The 26,685-nt window shown below is 34.9% G+C and overlaps 3 protein-coding genes and 1 long non-coding RNA gene across 5 annotated transcripts; all 4 read right to left on the minus strand.

Moving 5' to 3' along the window:
• Positions 1-399: 399 nt before the first annotated feature.
• LOC110873455 lies at positions 400-3,399 on the minus strand. 2 transcript variants are annotated; one of them, XM_022122393.2, is made up of 2 exons: positions 3,054-3,399; positions 400-2,187 (listed from the first exon to the last, which is right to left on the minus strand). In XM_022122393.2, the coding sequence occupies exon 2, from the start codon at positions 1,430-1,432 to the stop codon at positions 812-814; it is 621 nt and encodes a 206-aa protein (XP_021978085.1). In that variant the 5' UTR covers positions 1,433-2,187; positions 3,054-3,399; the 3' UTR covers positions 400-811. The 2 variants fall into 2 exon arrangements, with proteins under 2 accessions (XP_021978085.1, XP_021978084.1); XM_022122392.2 differs by having other exon boundaries at positions 400-2,208.
• Positions 3,400-8,142: 4,743 nt separating this feature from the next.
• On the minus strand, positions 8,143-9,921 carry LOC118480900. The gene is made up of 2 exons (XR_004864203.1): positions 9,492-9,921; positions 8,143-8,369 (listed from the first exon to the last, which is right to left on the minus strand). It is a non-coding gene; the product is annotated as an uncharacterized LOC118480900 (long non-coding RNA).
• Positions 9,922-15,239: 5,318 nt separating this feature from the next.
• LOC118480901 lies at positions 15,240-17,351 on the minus strand. The gene is made up of 5 exons (XM_035975882.1): positions 16,840-17,351; positions 16,666-16,755; positions 16,247-16,427; positions 15,872-16,156; positions 15,240-15,793 (listed from the first exon to the last, which is right to left on the minus strand). The coding sequence occupies exons 1-5, from the start codon at positions 17,334-17,336 to the stop codon at positions 15,377-15,379; spliced, it is 1,470 nt and encodes a 489-aa protein (XP_035831775.1). The 5' UTR covers positions 17,337-17,351; the 3' UTR covers positions 15,240-15,376.
• Positions 17,352-17,682: 331 nt separating this feature from the next.
• On the minus strand, positions 17,683-21,316 carry LOC118481010. The gene is made up of 5 exons (XM_035976081.1): positions 20,885-21,316; positions 19,686-19,801; positions 19,346-19,561; positions 18,137-19,062; positions 17,683-18,039 (listed from the first exon to the last, which is right to left on the minus strand). Exons 2-5 carry the CDS (start codon positions 19,792-19,794, stop codon positions 17,683-17,685), a joined length of 1,608 nt encoding a protein of 535 aa, XP_035831974.1. The 5' UTR covers positions 19,795-19,801; positions 20,885-21,316.
• Positions 21,317-26,685: the final 5,369 nt, after the last annotated feature.

The raw sequence follows: 26,685 nt of genomic DNA on the forward strand, positions 1-26,685 counted from the left end.
CTCATTCGCGCCCCGCGACCAACCTAAATGACTGCAAAAGTGTGCTGGTTGTTAAAATGCAGCTACGAACTTGTTAGACATGTTTTAAGCGCTATATGACTAACTCATTTCGTGTTTTATGAAATGTAGGTACTAATTGAGTTACCGGAGAACGATCAAGCTCAACGAAGAACCGAACACATAAAGAACAAAGCTTTCGCGAAATGATTCGTCGTCATGTTTTAAACGGCAAATGTTTTATAAAATGTAGAAATGTTTTATTTCTTAAAATATTTTGACGAACCTGTATTTTTAGTGTATGGTTAACTGTAAATATACTATTATAGTTGAAATTTATATAATAATCGTATAATTGGACTAAGGATCTTACAGGAAACACGACTCCAAAATAAACAAAAATAAAAGCAGAAAGAAATATATTAATATATAAAAATATACATTGGAAAAGACTTAGCTGGTAATTTTGCAAGACTGTCAAAGTGCCAGTCAATTCCAAAAATGCCCTCCATACCGAACTTGCTCAGCAAACAATACCTCGACTCTCACACACGAATGGAAGCAGCTATAACTCACCTAAACAATAACCATAACGAACCAAACACATACTAATATAGCAAAATAGAGTTCAACATCCAAACCCCCAACCAAATCATCCCAACGAACCAGTATCGAAGTATAACAGTACAGACCAGAGAGAATAAAAACAACATAAATAGAAAATAAAAAGATATAGCTCCTAACACTGTTGGTGCATCCCCCCACTAGTCTTCTTCTTCATCACCACCAAAACTCTGATATTGCTGCACATCCTTCATGCCACTTGGTCCCAGCTGAGCTGAGCTGACTGCTGAAAATAGGACGGAACTCCCATGTTCATATTTTCCATCATGTATCTCATTCCGTCCTCTAGTCGTCTCTGATCCGCCTCATGACTCCTCCTACTCTCATCCATCAACTGCCTAACCATCTTATACTGCTCCTCCATGTAACCGTGCAGCTGACCAAATCCTGCCTCCATACGATCATAAAGAGAGTCTAAAGTAAATGGATCCGGTCGAGGCTGTGCCAGAGGATATTGCCTACCAGGGAGCTCAGCCCTGGTCATGGGCCTCTGATAACGGGTCGGAATCCCAGCTTGCATAGCCGTTGCCGCATTTGTACCAAGTGGTGGCTCAACCTGTGGACCAAGCCTAACTGGTTCCCAGCCATTAGGCTCGATCAATGTCAAGATACTTGAAGCCTTCAAACATGGGACCGGTCCCTCTCTCATAAACCTAGCCTCATACCTAGCAAACACACCTAAACTCTCAGCCAACTTTGTAACATACGAGCCACAATAAATACTCGCCCCCGGTCCACCCCTCCATATACGCTTCATTGACCACGCTAACACACTAGCTACGTTCGCCAGCCTCTGGTCTACCATGCACATGAGACAAAACAACTCCACTTGGTTCACTTTATTTTGACCCGACGCTCAACTCACTAAAGTAGTCGTCAAAATCTTGTCTATAAACCTAGAAACTGGATCAGTAATATCAGACGCTACCAAATTGGCCAAAAACGGAACGGTGGATGTCGTACTCCAAAACCTTGCTAGATCCCCCTTTAGTAAACTATGATGATGCTGCTTTGCAAATACACACCGTAGACTCGAAACAAATGCCGGTGACTGTACCTCTTCTTGTGTATATAGTTGTGTCGCAACCGCAAACTGAGGCATACTCATCTCATAAACATGTCTGCCTAAAGAGAATGACACCGCATTATACTGCCCATAATTGCCTTGGCTATACTGAAACATAGCATGAAATTTAAAGTCAACTCTTTGTATAGGCTGGCATCACAATCTAAAGCAGCCCTAAACTTGTCTCCCAGTAAGAACTCTATCCTATCTCGCTGATCGATATGATCTAATAACTCCCAATCTATCCTCCTAAACGGTAACAAATCGACCTGTATCAAATCACCCAACCTCTGATACTCCGTCGTATCCAACTTAAACTATAACAACGGACTATCCCTGATCCTAGTACTCCTCCCGTGAGGAATAACATCAGCTGTAAGATATCTGATTTTTTTGTTTCCCGAAATCTAGCGTATATTGTTGTATTGTCGGGTCCCCTTTCGGCCTTTGTGGTGGCCCTCTTCTACTTTTACCGGCTGCCCCACTCGATGATCGTTCACCTGACACCCCGTAAAAAAATTCTATCAAGTAGAACAAAACGAGGAAAATCATTAGCAACACAAACTATTTTTGGTATTTTTGATTTTTTAATTTTTTTTTGAATATTCTAATTTTTTTTCAAAGTAAATGAAAAAACGACCGTTTAGCATTTCCTTCGCAGCGCTACCGAAAAACAGAATCTACAAAGTATATTTGGGTGACCGTTTGAAAAATATCAATTTTAAACCGAACCTCGCCCGAAAGGAGATTGAGTATGGGCGAGTAGTCCTTAATCCATTTAAAGCAAAACAAAACCCAAGACATGACCTATGACTCGAACAAGTGTCAAAAGACACAACGGACACAAGACTAGACACGAACTAGACCGACTCCTAAAGCTAGACTCAATGTACACTACCACCTCCTTGCACTTTAATTATCCTCAAGTAATACCAAAGTGCCTAAAATATTCCGACATTAAGTCCCGAGTCAACCCCTAGATCAAAACTTTAACGTGTCAATACCGTAGTTTGGATTAAAAAGACTCCCGTTTGTTTAAATCTTTTTAAATGGGTTAATATTCTGCTCAAAACTCATATTTTTACCATTGACAACCCAACCGAACCTTAACCTCAATGTCCGAATACACCAAAAACACCCAACCCGAGACCATCCCGCAAAATATAACCATCATATACCCAAACCATCCCTTCCGCATCCTGCATTCAGTAATCATAACCCAAACCATCCCAACAGCACCCTCAAACATCCTTAGAAACAAATTAAAACTGGACACAAACAAGAATCGACACCTAAACATGTACCGGACTACTAAAAACTAAAATACAAAGACTCAAATGTACAAGAAGTTGCAGAAAAAACATACCTTTTCGTCTATCTAAGCAGTAAAAATTAAGAAATTCCGCTCAAGCTTAAAAACCCTTGAAAAGTTCTTGAAAAATGGTGAAAAAATGAGAGCTTGATGGAAGATTTTGGATGTAGATGGTGTGAGAATGTTATGGTGGTGATTTTGAGTAGAATGGTGGTGATTAACGGAAGAAATCAGTGGTGGTAGGTGTTGATATGTGGTCGCCGTCGAAATAAGAAGAAGAATTAGGTCAAGGTTTGAGCTGATTTGGGGATAAGGACCTGATTTCACGAGTTTTTTATAAGTCTCGCGGCCACGAGGCATTTAGTCACCCCTAGCGCGCCCCGCGGTGTTAGCAGTTTTGGTCCAGTTCAATCGATCGATGTTTGATGAGGCGCAATACCCTTGTCCGTATGTCTCGCGAGACACGCGAGACCCACTTGACAACATAAAGTTTCTTAATTTTAAAGCCTTCCATGCCTTAAAAAAATTTGTATAATTACCTAAATCATCCCAAATGATTCCTAAACCCCTTTGAGACATGAAAACTTACCTTAAACTCGAATTCTTCGTAGATTCCTGCTCCGTGACGGTAATGAATTCCTGCAAAATACGAAACGACACAAAAACATAAAACAAAAACTATGAAAAACAATCATCAGTGACCCAAAAAATACGAAACGAATACCAAAACTAAATATACAAACTCTACACTTGAGTTTTCACTCAAGGCTCTCTACGGTGTTGCGAGGGGCACTTCGAGAGGAGTTTCCTCCCTCTCGGTGGCCATTCACTATGGCCATTCACTTTCCACGTATTCCCGTCGGTTTCATTTTGTAACCATTCACGATAACTAGTGGTTTTCATTTGAACATTCCCATATATATATATATATATATATATATAGGATGGTTCAAATGAAAACCACTTTTATTGTGAAAACTCGAAAACTAACTAAAAAAAGCCTAAAAACACAATTTTTTCTTTCAACTTTTTTTATAAAAATCGCTAGTTTTTATATATAAAAAAAACTTTTTTTCAAAAAAAAAAATTGTCTAGTGCACATGTGTAATAATACACATGTGTAGTACACATACACATGTGTAGTAGTACACATGTGCACTACACAATTTTTTTTTTATATTAAAAACCTGCGAAATTTGGTTTGCAAAAAAAATTGTATGTTTTTTTGCCTTTTTTTAATTAGTTTTCGAGTTTTCACAATAACTAGTGGTTTTCATTTAAACCTTCCCCTATATATATATATATATATATATATATATATATATATATATATATATATATATATATATATAGGGCATGGATCTACAGAAAACTTATTTCTACTAAGAAAACCTAGGAAACCCAATCTAGACCATTGATCATGATCATCCAATGGCTCATAAAATTTGAAGCATTTTTGAATTAAATTAAATAGAGTGGTAAAGTCAAAAAGGTACTTCAAGGGCATATGGGTAAAATTACCTATGATATTATGACATTTTATATATTATATTCATATTGATTAGACATGCATGATATGAAAAGGAGAGAGAAGCACAATTACCTATAACCAAGACTCCCATTTCTCTCTTTTTCTCTCAAACCTTCATTCTCTCTCTTATTTATTGTTGTCACCATCACCATCATCATTGTTTCTCTTTCTTCTTTCTTCTTTTCTTTGAGAATTCAAAAAAACTTCTGTGCATTCACCATCATCATCATCCCTTCTCTCATCCTTTCTCTTTCTTCATGTTTCAATCACCAAGAACACACACAAGTGTGTGTGAGAGAATCGTTATTGTTAAAACCCCTTCGTGTTCATGAAGAACACCAAGAACACACGCACAAGTGTGTGAGAAAGAAGCAGGCCTGAATCATTCGGTTGCATGTGTTTCTAGAGAGAGAAAGTTATTAGAACACCAAGACCAAGAACACACACAAGTGTGTGAGAGAGAAGCAGGTCAGAAATCATTTGGTTCATGGGTTTTTAGAGAGAGAAAGTTGTTAGAACGCCAAGAACACACACACACAAGTGTGTGTGAGAGAATCATTTTTGAAGATCTTCATCGTGTTCATCAGACGGGTCTAAATCCGGTTAGTGTTCTACTAATTGCAAGAACACACTTGATTTTTTTGTTAAAAAGGTTGTCAATAACTTTTTGTGTGCTCAAAGTGTTCTAGTAATGGGTAAATGTTCATGTATTTTGCAGGTTTTTGTTTTTATGTTAAAATGATTTTTAGTTTTTTGATATTTTCAGTTTGTTGACCAATAATTTATGGGTTGGGTTTGTGTTAGGTTTTATAAATTGGATTTGCTTTATTTTGTTTTCTGTTTTTTGTTTAAATTGGGCATCCCAATTATTGATAGATAATTAGTTTGAAAATCCATAATTGTTACAGTAAAGGTTTCAAAATGTTGTTGGTTAAGTTGTTCTTTTTTTTATAATTAGTGTTAACTGTTTCAAATTTTTGCAGGCATAACTAGTTACGTATGTTACATTTCTGCCAGCTAGATTCTAAACTGTTTGTCCTGTATGTTGTAACATATGTTACACTTTCGGACAATATATGGTGCATACATTGTGTTACACATTTTGTTTTGATATGAGTGGATATTGAAATCGTGAATGGTAATTGTTGTATCCTCATCTTAGCAAGTACTCTTTTGCTGACTACTAATATTTGTGTTTTTCATTTCTTGGGCAGGACTGGGACTGGGAAGAAACCTAACAAAACATTATGTGTTTACAAATCTATATCTTTTTAAATGGGTTGAAATGTTATTTTAAATGGGTTGTTAGTTGAAATGTCTTGCTGGCATAATTAGCTACATATGTTGTAATAATGTTACACGTGTTACTTATGTTAAAACCAGCCCTTTCTTGGACATAAAAAGGAGCTACACATATGTAACACATGTTTGTAACGTGTGTTACACTGGAGGGTACCTTTGATGTTGTACAGAAGTTACCCTCCAGTGTAACACATGTTACAAACATGTGTTACATATGTTCAACCTCTTTGTTACCAAAAATCGGGGCTGCACATATGTAACACGTGTTAGAACAGGTTTTTACCTACTTGCACGTCTCTATTACAAATGGATGAAAAACAGTTTTTTTAAAACATCCACGGTGTAACACTTGTTTATTTGAAAGTTCTTAAAACAACCGTTGTAACACGTGTTATAATCCCATCTTCAATGTAAAGATACATCCAATGTAACACGTGTTACAAAAGGAAATTACCTACTTACACATCTCTATTACGTTGATTTAAACAGTTATTTAAAAACATCCACTTCGCAACACTTGTTTATTTGAAAGTTCTTAAAACAACCGTTGTAACACGTGTTACAACTTTTTTAGTGTTGTGCATTTTCCTTTTTATTATCTCATCTTCAGCTTGAAGATACATCCAATGCAACACGTGTTAGGTTTGTTACGTGTTACAAAAGGTTTTTACTTAATGTAATAGTAAGTTTAAATGTTAAAATGTTTTTTTTAAGATTGGCTGTTAAATGTTAAAATATATAAACTTCATAATTTATTCGGAATATCTCATTTATTTTACAAATAACTCCGGAAATATTACTTGTGCTATTATGTATTTACTATGGCGGTTGTATTTGCAGGAGTGAGGAGAATGACCAGGTCCGTGACGGGTAAGCTGGCTAATAAGCGAAAGCAGAACGATAAAGAAACAGAACGATAACGAAAGAAGGTAGATGGAGAAACCGATGAAGAATGGGAACAAGAAGTCGATGAAGGGCAGGTGGTGGGTACCTTTGACGTTGTACAGAAGTTACCCTCCAGTGTAACACATGTTACAAACATGTGTTACATATGTTCAACCCCTTTGTTACCAAAAATCGGGGTTGCACATATGTAAGACATGTTTGTAACTTATGTTACACTAGAGGGTAACACATGTATGATCATTTTTGGATCATTTGTATATATTTAAGTCTGTATAAACCTACAACATTGATACCCCCAAAAAGGTTACACATGTTACGATAGAATGGGAAATGTGTAGCAACGTTCAATACTGTTGTTTCGCTCTATAGTGTGTAACATGTGTGAAATGGCGTTTGTCAGTAAAACATATAACTTGTAAGGTGATACGACTGTATCTTTAAAACATGTTTACCTATAAGTACTTACATGTTACAGGTTGTATCTTTAAAACATGTTTAATCTGGAAACAGGAAACACTTGCAATGTATAAAGCAGAGTTACAGAAGATGTAACATGTGTAAAACTGGAAACACTTGTGTAACATTTTGGTGTAACACATTTTACAGGTTGTATCTTTAAAACATGTTTACCTATAAGTACTTACAAAATATAAAGCAGAGTAGGAACACAACTTTTAAGGATGTTACATACATTGTAGAGAAGATGTTACATGTGCACACACAATTAAGATGTGTAACATCACGACAAGTGTCACGTGTGATCTTTTTTTGTTACCCTAGGGTGCTAAACGTATTACAACGTTCATAACACACGTAAACTTATACTAACATCCGTCCCTATGTCCACAGATGATATAGAACATACTCCACGTTACCATATTTACTAGTATTCTAATGGCACTAAATTGTGGACACTGAATGTCAACGAGCAATATCATCCTAGTATTGTTAAATCATACGTCACACTGGAAGAACTTCTTGCCATGTGTAAGGCTTATAACCAAAAAGCTGGGTTCAATGTGAAAAATATACGTTAATGCAGTTTTTTTATCTACTAATAACATTGTTAATAACAAGTCTAGGTACTTATGTAACATGAAGTGTATCGTTTGTCCCTTTAATTTGTTACACTAGTCTCATATACTTATAGTTACATATATTACTTGTTTGTTCATTGATATGACATTTTGGATGATGTAATGTTGTTACATATGTAATTTTGCTAAGTTTAAATTGACACCAAAGGGGCTGACATATGTAACACATGTTTATAACATATGTTACAATATGGGTATATATGTAACACATGTATAGCAATCTTACACATATTACATATAGGTGTTACATGTGTTACAACGTCAAGGTTACACATGTTACATATAGTTGTTGCATCCAAAAAAAAAATTGCCTTCACAACAACATCCGTATTCATCCAAATATTGGCATACTAACAATGAAAATAAAAATAAATTTTATATCAATAGTTGTAATGCTTCTAAAAATGGTCTTCTAAAAATTGCCTTCACAACAACACCATCGTCACCACGAAAACCTGATGATGCGTTGTAATCCTTCCGCGGGTTTCGCTTCTTGATAACCATCTTCATCTTGAACACAAAACATCTTTCCACCTATGAACAAAACAAGTACATCAATATTAAATATTCTATAGTTAAAACTTATTAATCTTCTATGTAACATGTGTAACGTGGCTATACATGTGTTACCTCTCTAGTGTAACACATGTTACAAACATGTGTTACATATGTGCACCCCCCCTTTGTGTCCAAAAAAGGGTTGGGGTATCTATAAGTAACTTGCATAATGTTGTTACTACATATGTAGCTAATTATCCCACAAAAAAAACACGACTTTTTATTTGTAAAATAAACGAGATATTCCGAATAAATTATGAAGTTTGTACGTTTTAACATTTAACAGCCAATCTAAAAAAAACAATAAGCTGGTCTCATATACTGGGTGTAACACATGTAACACCCTATATACAACATATGTAACCCGCAGTGTAACACGTGTTACAACATATATGACAAACAGTTTAGAAATTTTAGCATTAATCTTCGTAAAAATAACAATATACTCTGTACAAACAATTTAGAAAGTCAACATTAATCTTCGTAAAAAATATCAATATACTCTTCGCATAAATGTAGCTGATAGAAATGTAACATATGTAACAAATTATGCCAGTAAAAAACACGAATTTCTATTTGTAAAACAAAACCGATATCCGATTAAATTATGAACTTTCTAAAGGTAATGAAAATGTAATATCGGAGTGAATTTATTCAAAAAAAACAACTAAAAAACAAAGAAATATGAAACATACATCGTAATAATTATGGATTTTCAAACTAATTATCTACCATCAATGATGATGCTGAATTTAAACAAAACTAGAACACAAATTAAACCAAATCCAATTCACAAACCTTAAAAAAAACCCAGCTCACCCACATCCCCCCCCCCCACACACACACACACACAAAAATCCAACTAAAAGCAATCATTAACTCAAAATCGCTGGACAAACAATTTAGAAATTTAACTTTAATCTTCATAAAAAAATCAATACACTTTGAAGAGAGAAATACAACATACAAAAATTTCTTATAGATCTTGATTTAAAAAATAAAATAAACAAACTAGCTCTGATTTTAAATCTACCAAACGTTATACAAAGTATAAATCTAAACAAATTACATAAATTAACAAAAGTAAGATCTTTAAACCTGTTTCTCTCTCACACACTTGTGCGTGTGTTCTTGGTGTCTAGGTGAACAACATGAAAATTGTTATCTCTCCTTCCAAAACATTAGCTTTCTCTCTCTAAAAAACAGAAACAAAGATGTGATTAAAATGACACCGAGCTTCCTTTTCTTTGAGAGCTTTGATGGTGGCTTCGATCTTCAATGGTGGCTTCGATCTTCAGATTTCAAGGTTGGAAGGGATGGTGGCTTTGATCTTCGATCTTTGAGAGCTTTGATGGTGGCAGAGCATTGATGGTGGCTTCGATCTTCATATTTCAAAGGTTGGAAGGGATGGCTTCGATCTTCGATCTTCAGATTTCAATGGTTGAAGAAGAGAACAATGGAGTTTTGAAAAATATGATGGATGATAAGAAGTACAAAAGGTGATGGATGATGGGTTGGCTATAATCAAGTGGGGATGTGGGGAAATGTGATGGTTGGTGAAAAGTACAAAGCACAATCTTCAAAGAAAGAAACAAAAAGACCAAAATACCCTTAAAGGATGGGTATGGATGAGGTGATGTGGGTGAATGTGGACCACATATTCTAGTTTGCTAAGTTTTCTCACTAAAATTGGTTTTCTCCATATACTTACACTTATATATATATATATATAGGATAAAGATCCGTTAGGAACCACCCTTTATTGCGAGAACCGCGAGAACCAATGTGAACACATGGCAAACTTGTAATTAATTGACAATCAATAAAAAACACGCGCTCCCTTCCCCTGTTCACTGTCGTCTATCGTCTTTGAAGATTTAGGGTTTCCAATCTAGGGTTTCGCTGGAGATTTTGCTTGATCGGCGACGGGGCGACGACAAACTATGGCGGTGAGTTTCACGGCGGCGATCTTACGGGGGATTCGATTGGGATACTGATTACGACGGTTGGATTCCGATTTCGATCACAAATGGCGTCGTCTGACTCTTCTCGTGTTGGAGTTGAACCTACGGCATCTGATGATCATCATACAACATCTCCTGCATATAATCCACATCTCGATTCTGGTATTTGCGGCCCGTCTGATACCAATGTCAACCCTATTTCTGCTGTTAGCCCGTCTGATATCAATACCTTACCTGCTGCAAACCCAGTTACCTTACCTGCTGCAAACCCAATTGCAAGTCGACACACCCTTCATGGGTTTGAAATACAAACGTTGGATTCAATGTTTACTTCATCAGGCAATGTAGGCTCTGATACTGCTAATTTACTCGATCAATCGTTATCAGTTGACACCACTTCTACTGGTAACACCACATCTACCGGTACAGCACCTACAAGCACAGATCATCAAAACTTGCAATTCATCCGGTTTGAAACTAAAGGTATTTTATGTCAATTTTATGAAAAATGTGACTTGTTCAACTATATACTTATTTGTATTATGTTCACAACTGTTTTATATTGTTCACAACTGTTTTATATCGTACATTATGATTATTCGATATTTCATGCACATGTGCATTGTATCAACTGCACATTTACAATTGTTTTTGTGATGTACATTATGAATACTCAATGTTATATGCACACGTTCATTGTGTTAATTGCCTTATATTACAAATTATGCATCATAACTCAAATTACGTCGCAATGCAAATTTATGCAACTGTGCATTATGATTGTAACAAAAAAAAAAAAAAAACAAAATAACTTTTTTTGTACATTAACTGCCAATGCACATGTGCATATTAACTACCATCATACTATTCGTCTGTATAACATTATGTCACTTTTTTTAATTTATCAATAATTTCTCCCTGTTTTTTAATTTATTAAATATATCTTACAGGAACAATTACAACTTCCATACATGCTACACCTAATGGCACCCCGTATTGGGTACCCCAAGTTGACGCTAGATACCTTCCTGTTGTACCCAGTACATTTACTCACTGGGAAGATATTGTCATGATGTACAACACGTATGCTACACAGTCTGGGTTTTCTACACGTATTGGCACGTCAAAGAACAAAAAATATCATGACAATCCTAACATGAAAATATGCACTCATAGATATATATTATGTTCTAGAGAAGGTCAACCACGGGTCCCAGAAACTGACCCCAATGCTCCATCCAAAAATGCTCCAACCATATACGATAAATCCAAGAAACAACGCAGGCGAAGTCGATTCACAGTCTCCGGGTGTCGTGCGCGTATCAAAGTGAGATATGATCGTGCTACCGAACAATACACAATATATGGTTTCATTGCCGCGCACAATCATTGCATGATTAGTAGCGATCATGCCAACATGTTAAAACAAAACAGAAAACTTGGATTTGAGGAGCAACAGTTCATCCACAAAGTTAGTCTTAACAAAATCGGCCCAACTGTTGCACATAACATTCAAGCATCACTTAAAGGTGGACCTCAAAATGTTCGTGGCACGACAGAAGATTTCAAAAATTGCTCTCGAGACATACGTGCATTCATCGGTGAACGCGATGCTGATATCCTCTTACATACCATGAGGTCTCGAGTTACCAATCTTAATGATTTCTATTTTGATTGTGTCATAGTTGACAATGAGTTGCGATCTTTCTTTTGGGCTGATTTCGTATCACTGCGAAACTACGAGGCTTTTGGTGATGTGTGTGCATTCGACGCTACATATGACACCAACAAGTAAGATGCCATACTTTTTCATATGTTTTATTTATTAATAATTTTTTAATATCATATGTTTTATTTGCAGATATAAAATGATTTTTGTGCCATTCACCGGAGTTGATCATCACAAAAAATGTGTTATCTTTGGCGCCGGCATGTTATATGACGAGACTATAGAGTCGTATACATGGCTACTAAACACCTTTCTGGCTGCACATAAGAAACAACCAATTTTTGTTCTCACTGACCAAGACGCGCCAATGAAACAAGCTGTATCAACTGTTTTCACAACCTCTATCCATCGTTTGTGCATGTGGCACATAATGAGAAAACTTCCGTCCAAGGTAAACACTATATTTTTTAATATTAACATGCTTCCAAATAAACCGTATAATGTGATTAAATAATCCAACTTTTTATTATTCATGTTTCCTCATCTACAGATTTCAAACGACATCCTTGATAATACCACTCTTCGTTCGTCAATACATAAGCTTGTGTGGAATCTATTCATCACGCCACAAACATTCGAAGAACGATGGCATGTGTTAATGGATGAATATCACCTTGACAATCATCCGTGGCTTTGTGAGATGTTTGCTATACGTCATGAGTGGGTCCCTTGTTATTTTAGAGAGATACCGATGTGTTGCTTGATGAAGACTACGTCAAGATGTGAGAGCTCAAATGCGCGTTTTAAAGTCAACTCGTCAGAAACTAACACACTGGTCCAATTTTTAATGTGTTTTGAAACCAGTATCGATGCTCAACGGCACACACAACGAGATCTTGAATTTAAAAGCGACATGTCGACCCCTCGCTTGTCTACCGGTCTTCGCATAGAGGCACACGCGTCCGAAACATATACATGGTCCATGTTTCTTGAAGTTCGAAAAGAAATATACATGGGAATGTTCCATTGCATGCCGATTGAACGTCCTGGGACGATGGACGTAAAAAATTACACTGTTCGTCACTGTAAATCAAACATGTCTTATGTCAACGAATTCGAGGTATGTCCTTACCCCAATATACCATTGCTACATATTAACATTAGTATATATATTATAACTTAGTATATCTATTATGACTTATAACTCTCTAATGTCTATTTGATTATTTTTTTTATGCACATGTGCATATATCAAATTTTGTCATGTTATATCTATTATAACCGTCTGTTTGATTAACTTGTCTTATGTTACATCCATTATAACTATCTATTTGACTAATTTTTTTATGCACATGTGCATGTGTCAAATTTTATCTTATGTCATTCACTTATTCATATATCAAACAATGTATTTTTTTGAGTCAGTGTATTTGAATGTATTTGAATCAATTGTTTTAATATACATTGAACTTATTCAATTGTACATTATAAATTTTTCACTTGCTCCTATTACCTTTCGTGTATTTATTCTATTTATCATATATGTTTGCACATGTGCAGGTGTCGCTCAATGTACCTGAACAAACAGTAAGCTGTACGTGTCTTGGGTTCACTCGTATTGGATACCTATGTCGACATGTATTTTGTATATTCCGTTACCACCAAATTGAACGGATACCGTCCCACTACATCATTTCACGTTGGAAACGAGACGCACTCCCGTCAGCTGTTCATAGCGTATCTAACATATACTCATCTAACAACAGTGAGTTTGCTGTCATCCACAACGAAATAATGGATTTAGTCACTCAATGCACGAACCGACTCAGACGCAATCCTGATCAGCTACGTTCATTGTCTTCCGAGATCAAACGCATCAGAAACCGCGTATTTGAATTGTTCCCGTGTGAGCCTCAGCCTCGTTCCGTTCAAAAAACTGCAAACATCAGTGACATCTTAAACATACCTTCAAATCTAAGCACAAGTGTCCATCCTCCGCAAGGTATTAGAAACAAAGGTTGTGGGACCAAAAAACAACGGATCGGTCCCGGTGGTCAAAACATTAAAGATAAACGGAAGAAGGCCGGTAAACGACAAAAAGCCGCCCGCTTATGCAACAAATGCAACAAGTACGTGTTTGACCACGAATCTCGAAACTGCGAGAAAATCAAAGCTGCCAAACTTGCTGCACAAGCAGCTAAACGTGCCGCTGCTATTGCCGCCGGACTACCCGCCTCGTCTTCGTCTAATTCCGATTCCGATTCCGACGGTACTCGTGTTGATCTCGACGACACCGACGATGACACCAATGATGATATCGATGATTATGATTCTTCTGACTACGATGCATCTGAACACCCTGTCTCCATGCAAAACCCCCCCGTAGTACCCGATCTAGTACCCGATCGGACAAATGTTAGGCGTGCACCTGAACAGTCTTTTGAACATGATCAGAGCCTTAGGCGTTCAACTAGACGTCGCAAACCATCCAACATAGCTCGTGATTCTTGATTATAGATCGTGATTCTTGAATTAACGTATTATGTATTACAACTTATGGTTACCAGACTTATCTAATTATGAATACCAATGTCTATTTTAGTACCCATTTGACTTACAGTGTTGATATTAGTGTTGATATTGATTCTTAACTTGTCATATGCACATGTGCATATGTATTTAGAAGTTGTATATACCGTTTTTAACTACTTGTTTATATATATATAATATTGCTTAACATTGTACTTTTACTAATAAAAATTAAAAAAAAAATTGTTAAATATACACAAATGTAACAAAGTATACAAAATTTAACTTTGACCCGTGTGTTTTATCACTTTTACGCACCTACTGTATGCACATGTGCATACAGGTCATTTATTTTATTAATCAACATTTATTTTATTAATCGATGTAACATTACACATTTTAACAAACATATAAATGTTTAACTAATAACATGCATTTATACCACTTTATGCACATGTGCATATGGGTTATTCAACCATATCACTGCACACGTGCATATCAAATCGACCATAACATAATCCAACTATCTACTAATTTATTATCAATTAATAACTAATTAACTATCAACTAAGTAACAACTGATGTAAACCAAACATAGAACGTGAAGTATTAGAACATAAACTGTCTAGCCATGCACATATGCATGTCAAATCAACCAGTACACATAGCAATTGTCAACTAAGAAGTTAACCAAGTACCTACTGTTATCAACCCGCACCACAACAACAATTACCCACGTCTAACCAACCAATCGCGTAAAATGTATAACCAAACAACAACCAACATGAAATGTGAAATAAGTTGTAACCTACACACACGGCTTATTTCTGATCTGTTTTCCATTTGCTAAGCATCCTCCAACATTGTTCTTGTTTCGATGCCTCTTCGTTTAACAGCTTCAACACCCTTTCATCTCTCATTCCATTTATCATCTCTTTTGCCGTCTCCATAACGGTTTCTTTGTATACGTTTACGTCTGACAGCAGCAGCTTTGTCGCAATTTTCATTCTCAAATTTTTCAGCTGCATCTTCTGAACGGCTTTATTGGTACTAAAACCACATTCAAAGCTAACGTCACTGCCTTTATACGCTTCCATGTGTCGCATTGTGAACACACCGCAGTCAATAAAATTGTCAGTTGTTTCCCATCCCAGCCTCTTTCTTGTCACACTTGCGTTCACCATGCGTGATGCCGCTGGGTGTCCGACATGCTTCAAATACTCAACAACGTAATGTTTCTGCAATGCATAAATATATTGTCATAAATCAATATAATTATTCACAATTATAACACTAAATATAAAATACATACTTACCACTTTAGAAGGCGATCCTAAACTTCTAAAACTTGTTCCTTTCCCTGATGTCATCTTGTAGTACGCGAAGCTTTCATGCATGTTATCAACCACTTCAACCGTTGCGTTATCCAAATCAAAACAAATTATGTAGAAGTGTTTTCTTTCAATCATTGGTACAATTATAATGTTGAAATCTCTCAACTTCAGCAGCTCGTTGTCACACTCAACTACCTCTTTCAGGTGTGATGTTATTGTTGCATACGCCCTTTTTTCTGTTTGTTTCGCCTTTAGCATAAACTCTGGCTGCACATATTACATCAATACACGTCATGCACAAAAAAAATATTTAACGTATTCACAATTGTTTTTAATCATAATTTATGACACACTTACGATTGTTGTGGTATAGCACCATAACCTCCTTTTCCCTGACGGTTTTTCTTTCTTCTCCGTATAGTTCAACAGTGCAGCCCAGCAATCTATTACGTTCTGAGAGACCCACTTTCCTTCTTCAAGTGTGTTTATCCAAAACGCTCTGGTCGACAATCCATGTTGAGTTTCAAATATATAGTTGCTGCATACGTCACATACGTTTCATTAGTTTTTTTTTTATGCACATGTGCATCAAACATATAACATGCATTCTGATCAATATTTTATAATAATATAACTAATATGACATATGGTGTCCGTATGTCATAATGCATAATTGTATATGCACACGTGCATCAACCAAACATAATAATATGAATCTTAACAATGATAACATTAATATTACAAGTAATAGCAGTCGTAATGCATATGTAACTTACTTGAATGTCCACTTCACCTCCGTCAACTCATCTTGGACGTCTATGTCATCGTCATCATTCTTTCTATCGCCTTTTTTATTACTTTCTCCCCTATAACACAAGTTTGTACCTCAATTTGTCATAACGTCAATACAAATCATGTAATAAAACCACAACGTTCGTAATTATACTTACCATCGTTTATCGTCCATAACCGTCAACAAGTATTGCCATATCAGTTTCTCATCGTCGTTCAGTGGTTCATTCATTTCAATAGCATTCCCATGCACACTTGGTTCGGCTTCTAGACTTGGCGAGCTTTGTGAACTTTGTGGTAACAACATGAAACTTGGTATCGAAAAATCCACTTCCTTTTCATCATGCGGTTTTCCCTCCCCTTGTTCGTCAACGACACCTCTGTCCGCATCCGTCAACGTTTCTGCCAGCTTACCCGCCCCTTCCATCGATCCTTTCACTCCTTCCACATGACCCGTCATGGTGTACTCTTTGTCTTTTTTGCTACTATCAGCTGTACCCGTAACAGTTATCAGTTTTGACATCTTATGTTCGCCGCTAAACGCTTTGTCATACTGCCTAACAAGCTTTATCACATTCTCGTTGTTTGGATATTTTAAACATGCTTCATCCAACTTTTTATCTAACGATGCTTTCGTCCTCAATGTCTCGTCCATCAACTGTTTGATTAATCCAATATGTTCCTGAATACGAGCACGTGTAAATGTAATAAAACTAATATGTACAATCTAATAGTTATTTGTTATATTCGTTACATGTTACGAATTATTTATATTCATTATGCACACGTGCATTATATAAAACTAGTGCAATTACTAACTTTAATGACACCACCAAACCATTGTGCACATGTGCATTTTTTCTTATGTGCATCAACTTTATTTTAACTATTATTTATTACGTAATATTTGTATCCACCTTTTTTTATTATACTAATGCATATGTGCATTTTTTTTCATAAATATCATTATTCGTTATAACCAATTATGCACATGTGCATTCTCAAATTATCATAACTATTATACATACCTCAAATGACTCTGGTTGAATTTTGCCGTTATCATCCGACTTGACAGAACCCTCATCATCTACTCCCCTATCTACGTCTTTGACATGGACATCGACACCAACCCCTTTAACATCTGTCACATGTGCCCCTGATCCGTCCCCTTTTAATGAAACACTGCCTGAAAGTATATCCTCCATATATCCTTCTCGTAACAATCCTTTCCCAAACCCCCCATTTTTTATCTCGTATTTTTCCCTAATACTCAACATGTCCTTTGTCCAAAACGACAACGGACTTGTTGTGCGAACTGAATTTATATGTCCGCATAAGGTTTGGTCCACGTATATCAACTGCACATGTGCATTATCACCATACATTACAAAATTATATAAACAAAATAATAATAATAATACGTTATACAATTTACAAACATGACAGTTAACTTACCACCATAATGGTGAGCGCGCCATTGAAATATATGGACTTGCTGTCTCGCTGCCAACCGTCCTTGTTGTTCTTGATTGTGTCGCATATAAATTTGCACCAATTCACGTTTTCCAAGGCGATGTTTTCGTTTAAACACTCGAGAAAATCGGTTCTACACGTCCCATCTTTCTTTGTCTCTACCATCGTGTTCATAAACAACGCTAAAAAATCGTATTTGAAAAATACCCCGTCGTCATCTTGATTACATACTATTCTTTCAACTATCCTACTTGGTGTCATTGGACACCCTTCGTACAAATGGGTCCACATGGCATATGTCCCACGACTTTCATCTTTGTCGTCTCCTTCTTCTTCGTTTATATCGATTGCTTTGCCTTTTAAATCCTCTTCACCTTTTACCTCTTTCTTTTTGCGTGTTTTCCCTTTCTTTTTTTTCACTTTCTTTGTCCCTTTAACTACGTTCACTTGTTCTTCATCGTCGTGCTTTTTGGTTTCCTCATTCTTTTCACTTTTCTTTGTTTTGTCCTTAATTCTCCCTTTTTTGCTCTCTTTTCTTTGATAATTCAGCACAACCCCACCGTTTCTTAATCCTAACAACCCGCTTACTACATTTTCGTTGACCTCTATATTACCTACACTCAGCTTAATCACCATGTCTCTTTGGTTAAAATGATCTACTACAAAATGTGCCAGTCTTCCTGGTATGCTGTCTGTTTTGATCTTTAATATACTCCCGAACCCCATGTTTTGTACTGTCTGCTTCTGTTTGTTTGACATTGCATTTACCCCCCTCAGAAGTTGATGTGGTGATAAACGTGTACGTATGGAACGCCATTTGACTGCCCGAAAAGATCTTTGAATCACTGGCTTTTTTTCCGTTCTGTCTACTGTCTTATTCGTCGTTATAACTGATCGGTTCTTCGTTTCTGTTTAATAATGCATTGTAGTTTTCTGTTAGTTTCTGTTTTATAATGCATTACATTTTCTTTTTAATAAATCATTACGATGCACATGTGCAGACAATTAAAAACAAAATAATTATAAAACCCACATTTGTGCACCAATAAATCACAAATGCATTTCAAAGAATCACAAATGCATTTTAAAAAGCACATATGCATTTTAAAATTACATCAATAAATCACATATGCATTTTAAATAATCGCATATGCATTTTAAATTATGGTTAATTATTTTAATAACACATACCATCAACATCTTCCATATCCACCTCGTTGTTTCCCGCTGGCGTGCTTTTTGATTTTACGGACCTTGTATTCCTAGTACGAGCTCCTTCATTCCTGGTATGGACTCCTTCAACACCTTTATCTCCTTCGACGTCTTCAGTTGTTTCGTTATGTTTTCGTTTACTTTTCCTTGTACTGACATCCTCAGATTTCGTTCTGTTCTTCCTTTTCAATATGCCTACAGTTCAATTTGTAACGGTTAAACAATAAAAAAATAATTTTAAAAACATTCATGCACATGTGCATGTACCCATACTCTAAAATAACAATAAAAAAAAACTATATAACTAACAAACTATAACCTTTTGGCTTATCGTTCTTGTATTCGTCTTCAGCCGCGTCAGGCATCCATGTTGATCCTTCATCTCTTGACCTCAGTAAAAATGTTACTTTCTTTTGCGTTTTCTCCATTGATTATCTACAAGTAACGTGTGTATCAACATTAATTTATGATACATTCATCAACTAATTTATGATTCATTCATCAATGCAACAACATATGCACATATGTGTCATTATAATCATAAGCATACAAAATATGCACATGTGCATATCAACATATGCACATATAAAAAATATGTACACATGTATAGTCGTTATAATCGTCGACATACAAAATATGCACATATGCGTTTTTTAACATATGTACAATCGCATATTAATATATGCACATGTGCATAATAACATGTACACACATGCATATCAACATATGCACATGTGCATATATATATATATACATATGTACTTGATACTTCTATATTTAACACTACGTATCTGTATTTCTCACAATGTTACTTTATGATCATGTTCTATTATTAATTATGATAGTGTCGTTTTTAATTACATAATGCCGAAATAAAAAAAACAAATATGCACATGTGCACGTGTATGTGAAACACCTTGATATACGGTTCTGTGTACACTATGCACATGCGCACGTATATGTGAAACACCTTGATATACGGTTCTGTGTACACTATGCACATGTGCACGTGTATGTGAAACACCTTGATACACGGTTCTGTGTACACTGGCGACGAGTAATGCACAATTGCACAAATGTTCATTACACAAACTTACCTTAATATTATGTTAAATAAATCAAACAAACTACATATGTGTTGATAATTATGCACATGTGCATTAACTTAGAAACAAACTTAGATTATAAATGTATCAATTCGAACTTCGTGTTGCCGAGCATATCAAACGCATTTTGTATAACATCATCATGTGTATAACATCGGTTATATAAAACTAATACAGGCATGAATCTAATAAGTTGAACATATCAAAGTCACTTGTATATCATCATCATTTGTATAACATCCATTATATGAAACACAGTTCTTAATAATACAGGTATGAATCTAATGATAACAGGCATATTAACATGATCGAATACACTTGCAAACTAGTGCGGTCGTGTTAGCATAATCGATTACACTTACAATATGAGTCTAATAATAACAGTCGTATTAACTTAATCGAATACACTTACAAAATAGTGGATTGGCGCTTGATTTCCGACGATTGATGAATTGTGATGAATCGCTATTCCGATTAGCCCTAGTTGTGCAGATTATCCCTAATTGTGCATCAAAAATCGACGAATTCTTTCAAATTAGCCCTAATTCCTCGGATGTATGACGATACGGCGATTTGTATGACAGATTTGTGATATTGTTGAGCGTACAGGATCGATTTTTCGTATAAATCTCTCTGAAGAATATTTTTTCGTATAAATCGCCTTCGAAGAATGGATTAGAGTGGATTGTTCGTATGAATCGCTGTGACTTTATCGGACGTGAGATGTTATTTGGTGTGTATTTTATTTTCTATTTGACGTCCGTTGATATTTGTAACTTAACGAAGGAAGCGGGTGTTTTTAAGTTTTCCATGTAATTACAATAATGCCACCCGTTCACACTGGTTCTCGCGGTTCTCGCAATAAGGGTGGTTCTCGCATGAACCTTACCCTATATATATATATATATATATATATATATATATATATATATATATATATATATATATATATATATAGGGGATCGCTAAAATGAAAACCACCTCCAGTTGTAAGACCCACGAGAACCACTTTCTAGCAATTATATCAAGTAGATGGATGGACAAAATTAAAAGTAGTTAAAATTAATATTAAAACTTTTTTGTCTTATTATGTTTTTAATATTTTATTGTTAAAGGGTATATAAGTCAAATTGGTTTTTTTTTTGTCTTTTTATATATATTATTTTTAATTGTCTTTTTGTCTTATTCATTAATTACTTTTTTGTCTTAATTTATTTTCTATTAAGAAACAAATTTTTTTGTTATATAATTTTTTGAAATCAGATTTTTATAATAATTTTTTTTAAGATTTGTTTAAAAAAAAAAGTTTTGAAGAGCCGTTTTTTTTAACGCTCCGTTTTTACGGCCGGCTTTTACAGGCGTCGTTTTTTAACGCGCTGTCATTTCGTTAAAAATAGTACGTTTTGCATTAAAAAATTCAATTTTTCCGTTTTACGTTAAAAAATTACGTTTTCAGTTTTTACGCCCGGCTTATTCACGCATCGTTTTTTAACGGGTCGTTTTTGCACGCCGTTTTTTACGCTCGGCTTTTTCAAACGTCGTTTTTTAACGCGGCGTTTTTTACGTCCCATTTTAACGCGGCGTTTTTTACGTCCCGTTTTTTTCGCGGCGTTCTTATGGGCCGCATTCACGCCCCTTGTTTAGGCGTCGTTTTATCACACGGTTTTTTACGTTTTAAAAGTTACGTACAAAAAGTTTTACGTTTTACTTGGAAAATTTCTGCGTTTTATGTTAAAAACTTTACGTTTTATGTTTTACGTTAAAAAATTTACGTTTTTACGTCAAACTTTTTAAACTTTTTACGTTTACATTTTTACGTTTTACGTTAAAATTTACGTATTACGTTTTACGTTAAGCTTTTTAAACTTTTTACGTTTTAAGTTTTACGTTAAACTTTTTACGTTTTAAGTTTTACGTTAAACTTTTTACGTTTTACTTAAAACTTTTTACGTTTTACGTTTTTACGTTAAACTTTTTACGTTTTACATTTTACGTTAAACTTTTTACGTTTTACGTTTTTACGTTTTTACGTTTTACCTTTACGTTAAACTTTTTACGTTTTTACGTTTTTACATTTTACGTTAAACTTTTTACGTTTCTACATTTTACGTTAAACTTTTTACGTTTTACGTTAAAAAAATTACGTTTTACGTTAAAAATTTACGTTTTACGTTAAAAATTTATGTTTTACGTTAAAAAGTTTACGGTTTTAGCTTTTTTTTTTAATATTTTTACGCAGAAAGAACGCAACCAGAAATCGCAACTCAGTAAGCGTCTCAGATAGTTTGCTATCATCATCGACTGGAAAAAAAATATAAACCAAACAAACAAAAATCAAAACAATGAGTGGATTCTTGAAAAAACGGGGTTTGGCTCAGATTTTTTCCGATAATCAAAGGCTGCAAAGTGGGGTTGCACGTTCAAAAACCTACCCTCCACCATACTTGCCGCGCCATCGTCATCAAAATATGCGTTTTTGTTTTTGCATCATCACCGCCCCAATCCGTCGAAAACACATTCTTTTTGGTAGAAAACTGTCGAAAACACATTTTTTTGTAGATGTTACCTCTTTTGATTTTTGTTTACGGGTAATTAACATTCTAGTTGATTAACGCATTCTTTTTTTCAATAGATACATTTATACAGAGGACTAAGAAACTGTACCAGGACATTAGAACTCAAAGGAATATTGCTAAGTTGAATGATGAGCTTTATGAAGTACACCAAATAATGACTCACAACGTGCAGGAAGTTCTTGGTGTTGGTGAAAAGTTGGACCGTAAGTTTCGTTCTTCCTATTAGTTAGTTGTTGTTCTATGATTTCTCCACCTTTCACCGCCACCATTGCCTCCGAAAACCGTCGAAAACCCAAATCCAGCACCACCTCTACCCACCACCCACCACCTGTTGTACTACCGGCACCGCCTTTGCCCACCACCTGGTTTGCCCATTCTAACAGATCAAAACAAAAACCAGATGGAACATCAAAATACACAAGATCCAGAACTCAAAACAAGATTAAAAAAAATCAAAACATGATATTAACCACCGAAATCTAGTAATTCACAAAATACTCCTTGCAGGAGCTCATCATGACATCAACCACCGCACAAAACGGGTCGGGTCACAGATCTAGTTGAACAAAACGACTTGATCCCTTCACCCAAATGCTTATCCTGTTGGTCAAGTTGTGGCTATAATTCTAGCGGCTCCCTATATATATATATATATATATAAGGGGCTGCTAGAATGAAAACCACCCCGAGTTGTAAGAACCGCGAGAACTACACCCCACGGAGCGCCGTTCGTCATGATTTTTTTTTTACAAGTAGATGTGTGTATTATAAACACAGCCGTAAAAAATCATGGCGAACGGCGCTCCGTGGGGTGTAGTTTTTTACACCACAAGTTTGGTGTTTTTTAATTTTTTTTCTTTTTTCTTTTTTTTCACCAAACTTGTGGTGTAAAAAACTACACCCCACGGAACGCCGTTCGCCATGATTTTTTACGGCTGTGTTTATAATATACACATCTATTTGTAAAAAAAAAATCATGGCGAACGGCGCTCCGTGGGGTGTAGTTCTCGCGGTTCTTACAACTCGAGGTGGTTTTCATTATATATATATATATATATATATATATATATATATATATATATATATATATATATATATATATATATATATATATATATATATATATATATATATATATATGAGTATTAGAGTATATGGTAGGTAAAAAATATATTTGAAAATCTCAACAAGTATTTTAAAGAAATGGGTATACCAGATACCTAGATACCTGACGGGTAATTACCCGACATATACCCATGGGTATTGAGCCCGGTATCAGAGACAGTTTTACAACCGAGTATGGATTTTGGATTACCCATACCTGACCTAAGTCTGGCCTATTGCCATACCTATGTGCAACATGACTCTTAAGAATTCTGTTTTTTTTTTGCCAAGATGTTTCTTATCTACAAAAGTAAGGCGTGAGAGGTGTTTGTGAGGAAGAAAAATAAGAAAGGATGAGTTATATATGTCTTAACAAGTTGTATTATAGCGTTTAATATGTTATGACGGACCTCTTTAGGGTAATATTTGGTGTTGGTCCAATTTGGCGGCCTTGTTCGAATGGTGTAACTTTCTTCTCTCGTTGAGACGGGTGTTTGTGAAGTATATAACCATTCAAAGAATATTAATAGAGATAGTGAGAGTGATATTTACTTCAATGATTAATTCTTATAAAATAAATGAATCGTTCTATGAACATAAGAATTAATCTTTGTTTGGTGGAATTAAACAAAGAAGAAGGGGTCGATCTGAGAATAAACTCGAATCTAAATGGCACCCCTTGGGCCAAACCAGGGGGTAAACTCACATGAAAGACTCTATATTGAAATATAACTACACAAGACACACATAATTCCTTAGTAGGAATTATGTATTTGTAGAGAATTTCATGATCCTATCTCAAATGTGATTGGTTGATGAGAGAAGTTGGTATGTGTGCCCATCCATTTGCATGTGGCTTATCTTTATTTTTGTCACCAACTTGTTCCTTTCTGATGAAATCTTCACTTTGAGATAATGTATGAAGAAAAGATTTATTTTTCTTATGAAAGAAAAGAAAAGATTCCTTTTCATCAGAAATACTTTTTCTTGAATCATTCATTAGAAATCCTTTTCTTTTTCTTATGAAAGCCTTTCCATAGAAAAGATAATTAATGTGTTAATAAGATATATTGTCTTATTAACACAATTCTTTGACTTTGTATCTTGTAAACTCCATAATGTCCGCTATCATTTTGAAGTCTTGTAACCTTGTCGTGATATTTATTCAAAGAATTAGAAGCTTGATTTTTTTTCTTTCTCGGTCTTCATATTTAGTGCTTCTGGGATGGTTCGTCGGTCGGTTCGTGTTGACGGAATTATTTCTAAGTAACTTAAACTATTTTTAACAACAAATCCAATAAAGTTTCCTAATAGTCACCCCCTATTTGTTGTTGAAAATACAAACAATGCATTTATACTTAGAAATAACAAATAAACTTGCTGAAGATGTATCTTTCTTTCTTCTTGTCACGTTATCATGTAGGCACCTGTTTAGTGATATTCGTTGACTGTATCTTCAGCATATTGGCATGAAAGTTTATTTGGCAAACGTCCGACTTTTTATGGATGATCATTTGATTATATTTCGTTTGTTGTTATAATTCTTCACCTCGATTTATAATTCCAACTAAATATAAGCATTATATCTTGTATCCCCACAACATAGGATTATGTATCTTCTATCCAATATAGGATAAGTGTTTAGGTTATCGATTGATGAGGTTTCAAAAAATAACGAATCATGCACGGCTATAAAAATGATCTTGAATTGTCGAGGTTTTTTTTTTAACAGAATTTCTTATGGAATCTGATAGATTCTGATGAAATAATCAGAAAATCTGATAATTTTTTTTAAGCAGAAAATCTGATAAATTCATCAGAAATATCATCAGATCCATCATAATAGCCTTTTCTGATAATTTTTTAATCAGAAAATCTGATAAATGCATCAGAAATATCATCAGATCCATCAGAATAGTCTTTTCTGATAATTTTTTTCATCAGAAAATTTGACGAAAGGATCAGAAATCGTCAGATTAATCATCAGAAAATCTGACGAACGCATCAGAAAATCTGAATTTTTTTTTTTTTGAGATGAGGTGGAATAAGTAAAGAAAAGAGATATTACTTACACATATTTTTCCGGTGAAAGTCTAAGCACATGTTCTTTTCTTCAAAGAATATTTTGTGAAAACTTTTTAAAAGATGATAGTCATGAGTATGTTTTCTAAAGTTTCACATAGTTTTTTTTAATCTCTTTTAACCATTATCATTCTTTTTTTTTTTTTTTTGAATATTAACTAACCAGAATTTGGAGTTATTTCATTAGATAAGATATGAATAAACTTTCTTTTACCAGAAACTTTCTTTTTAGATGTCAAAATTTTTCTTTCTGATAAACTAATGTTCATTTATCTTTGGTTAACTCCTTTTTTGTGTTTTTATATCCTTTTTCTACACTTCTTTTTATACTAGAAAGAAAAAACAATAATAGAGATAATATTAATAGTAATAATAGTAATAAAAGCAATAGTAAAAGTAATGAAAATAACAGAAAAAAAAATAATAACTGTACTACATACTTTATTTTTTT

The sequence above is a fragment of the Helianthus annuus genome, chromosome 8 (assembly GCF_002127325.2).
Source record: "Helianthus annuus cultivar XRQ/B chromosome 8, HanXRQr2.0-SUNRISE, whole genome shotgun sequence".
Taxonomy (NCBI): Eukaryota; Viridiplantae; Streptophyta; class Magnoliopsida; order Asterales; family Asteraceae; genus Helianthus; species Helianthus annuus.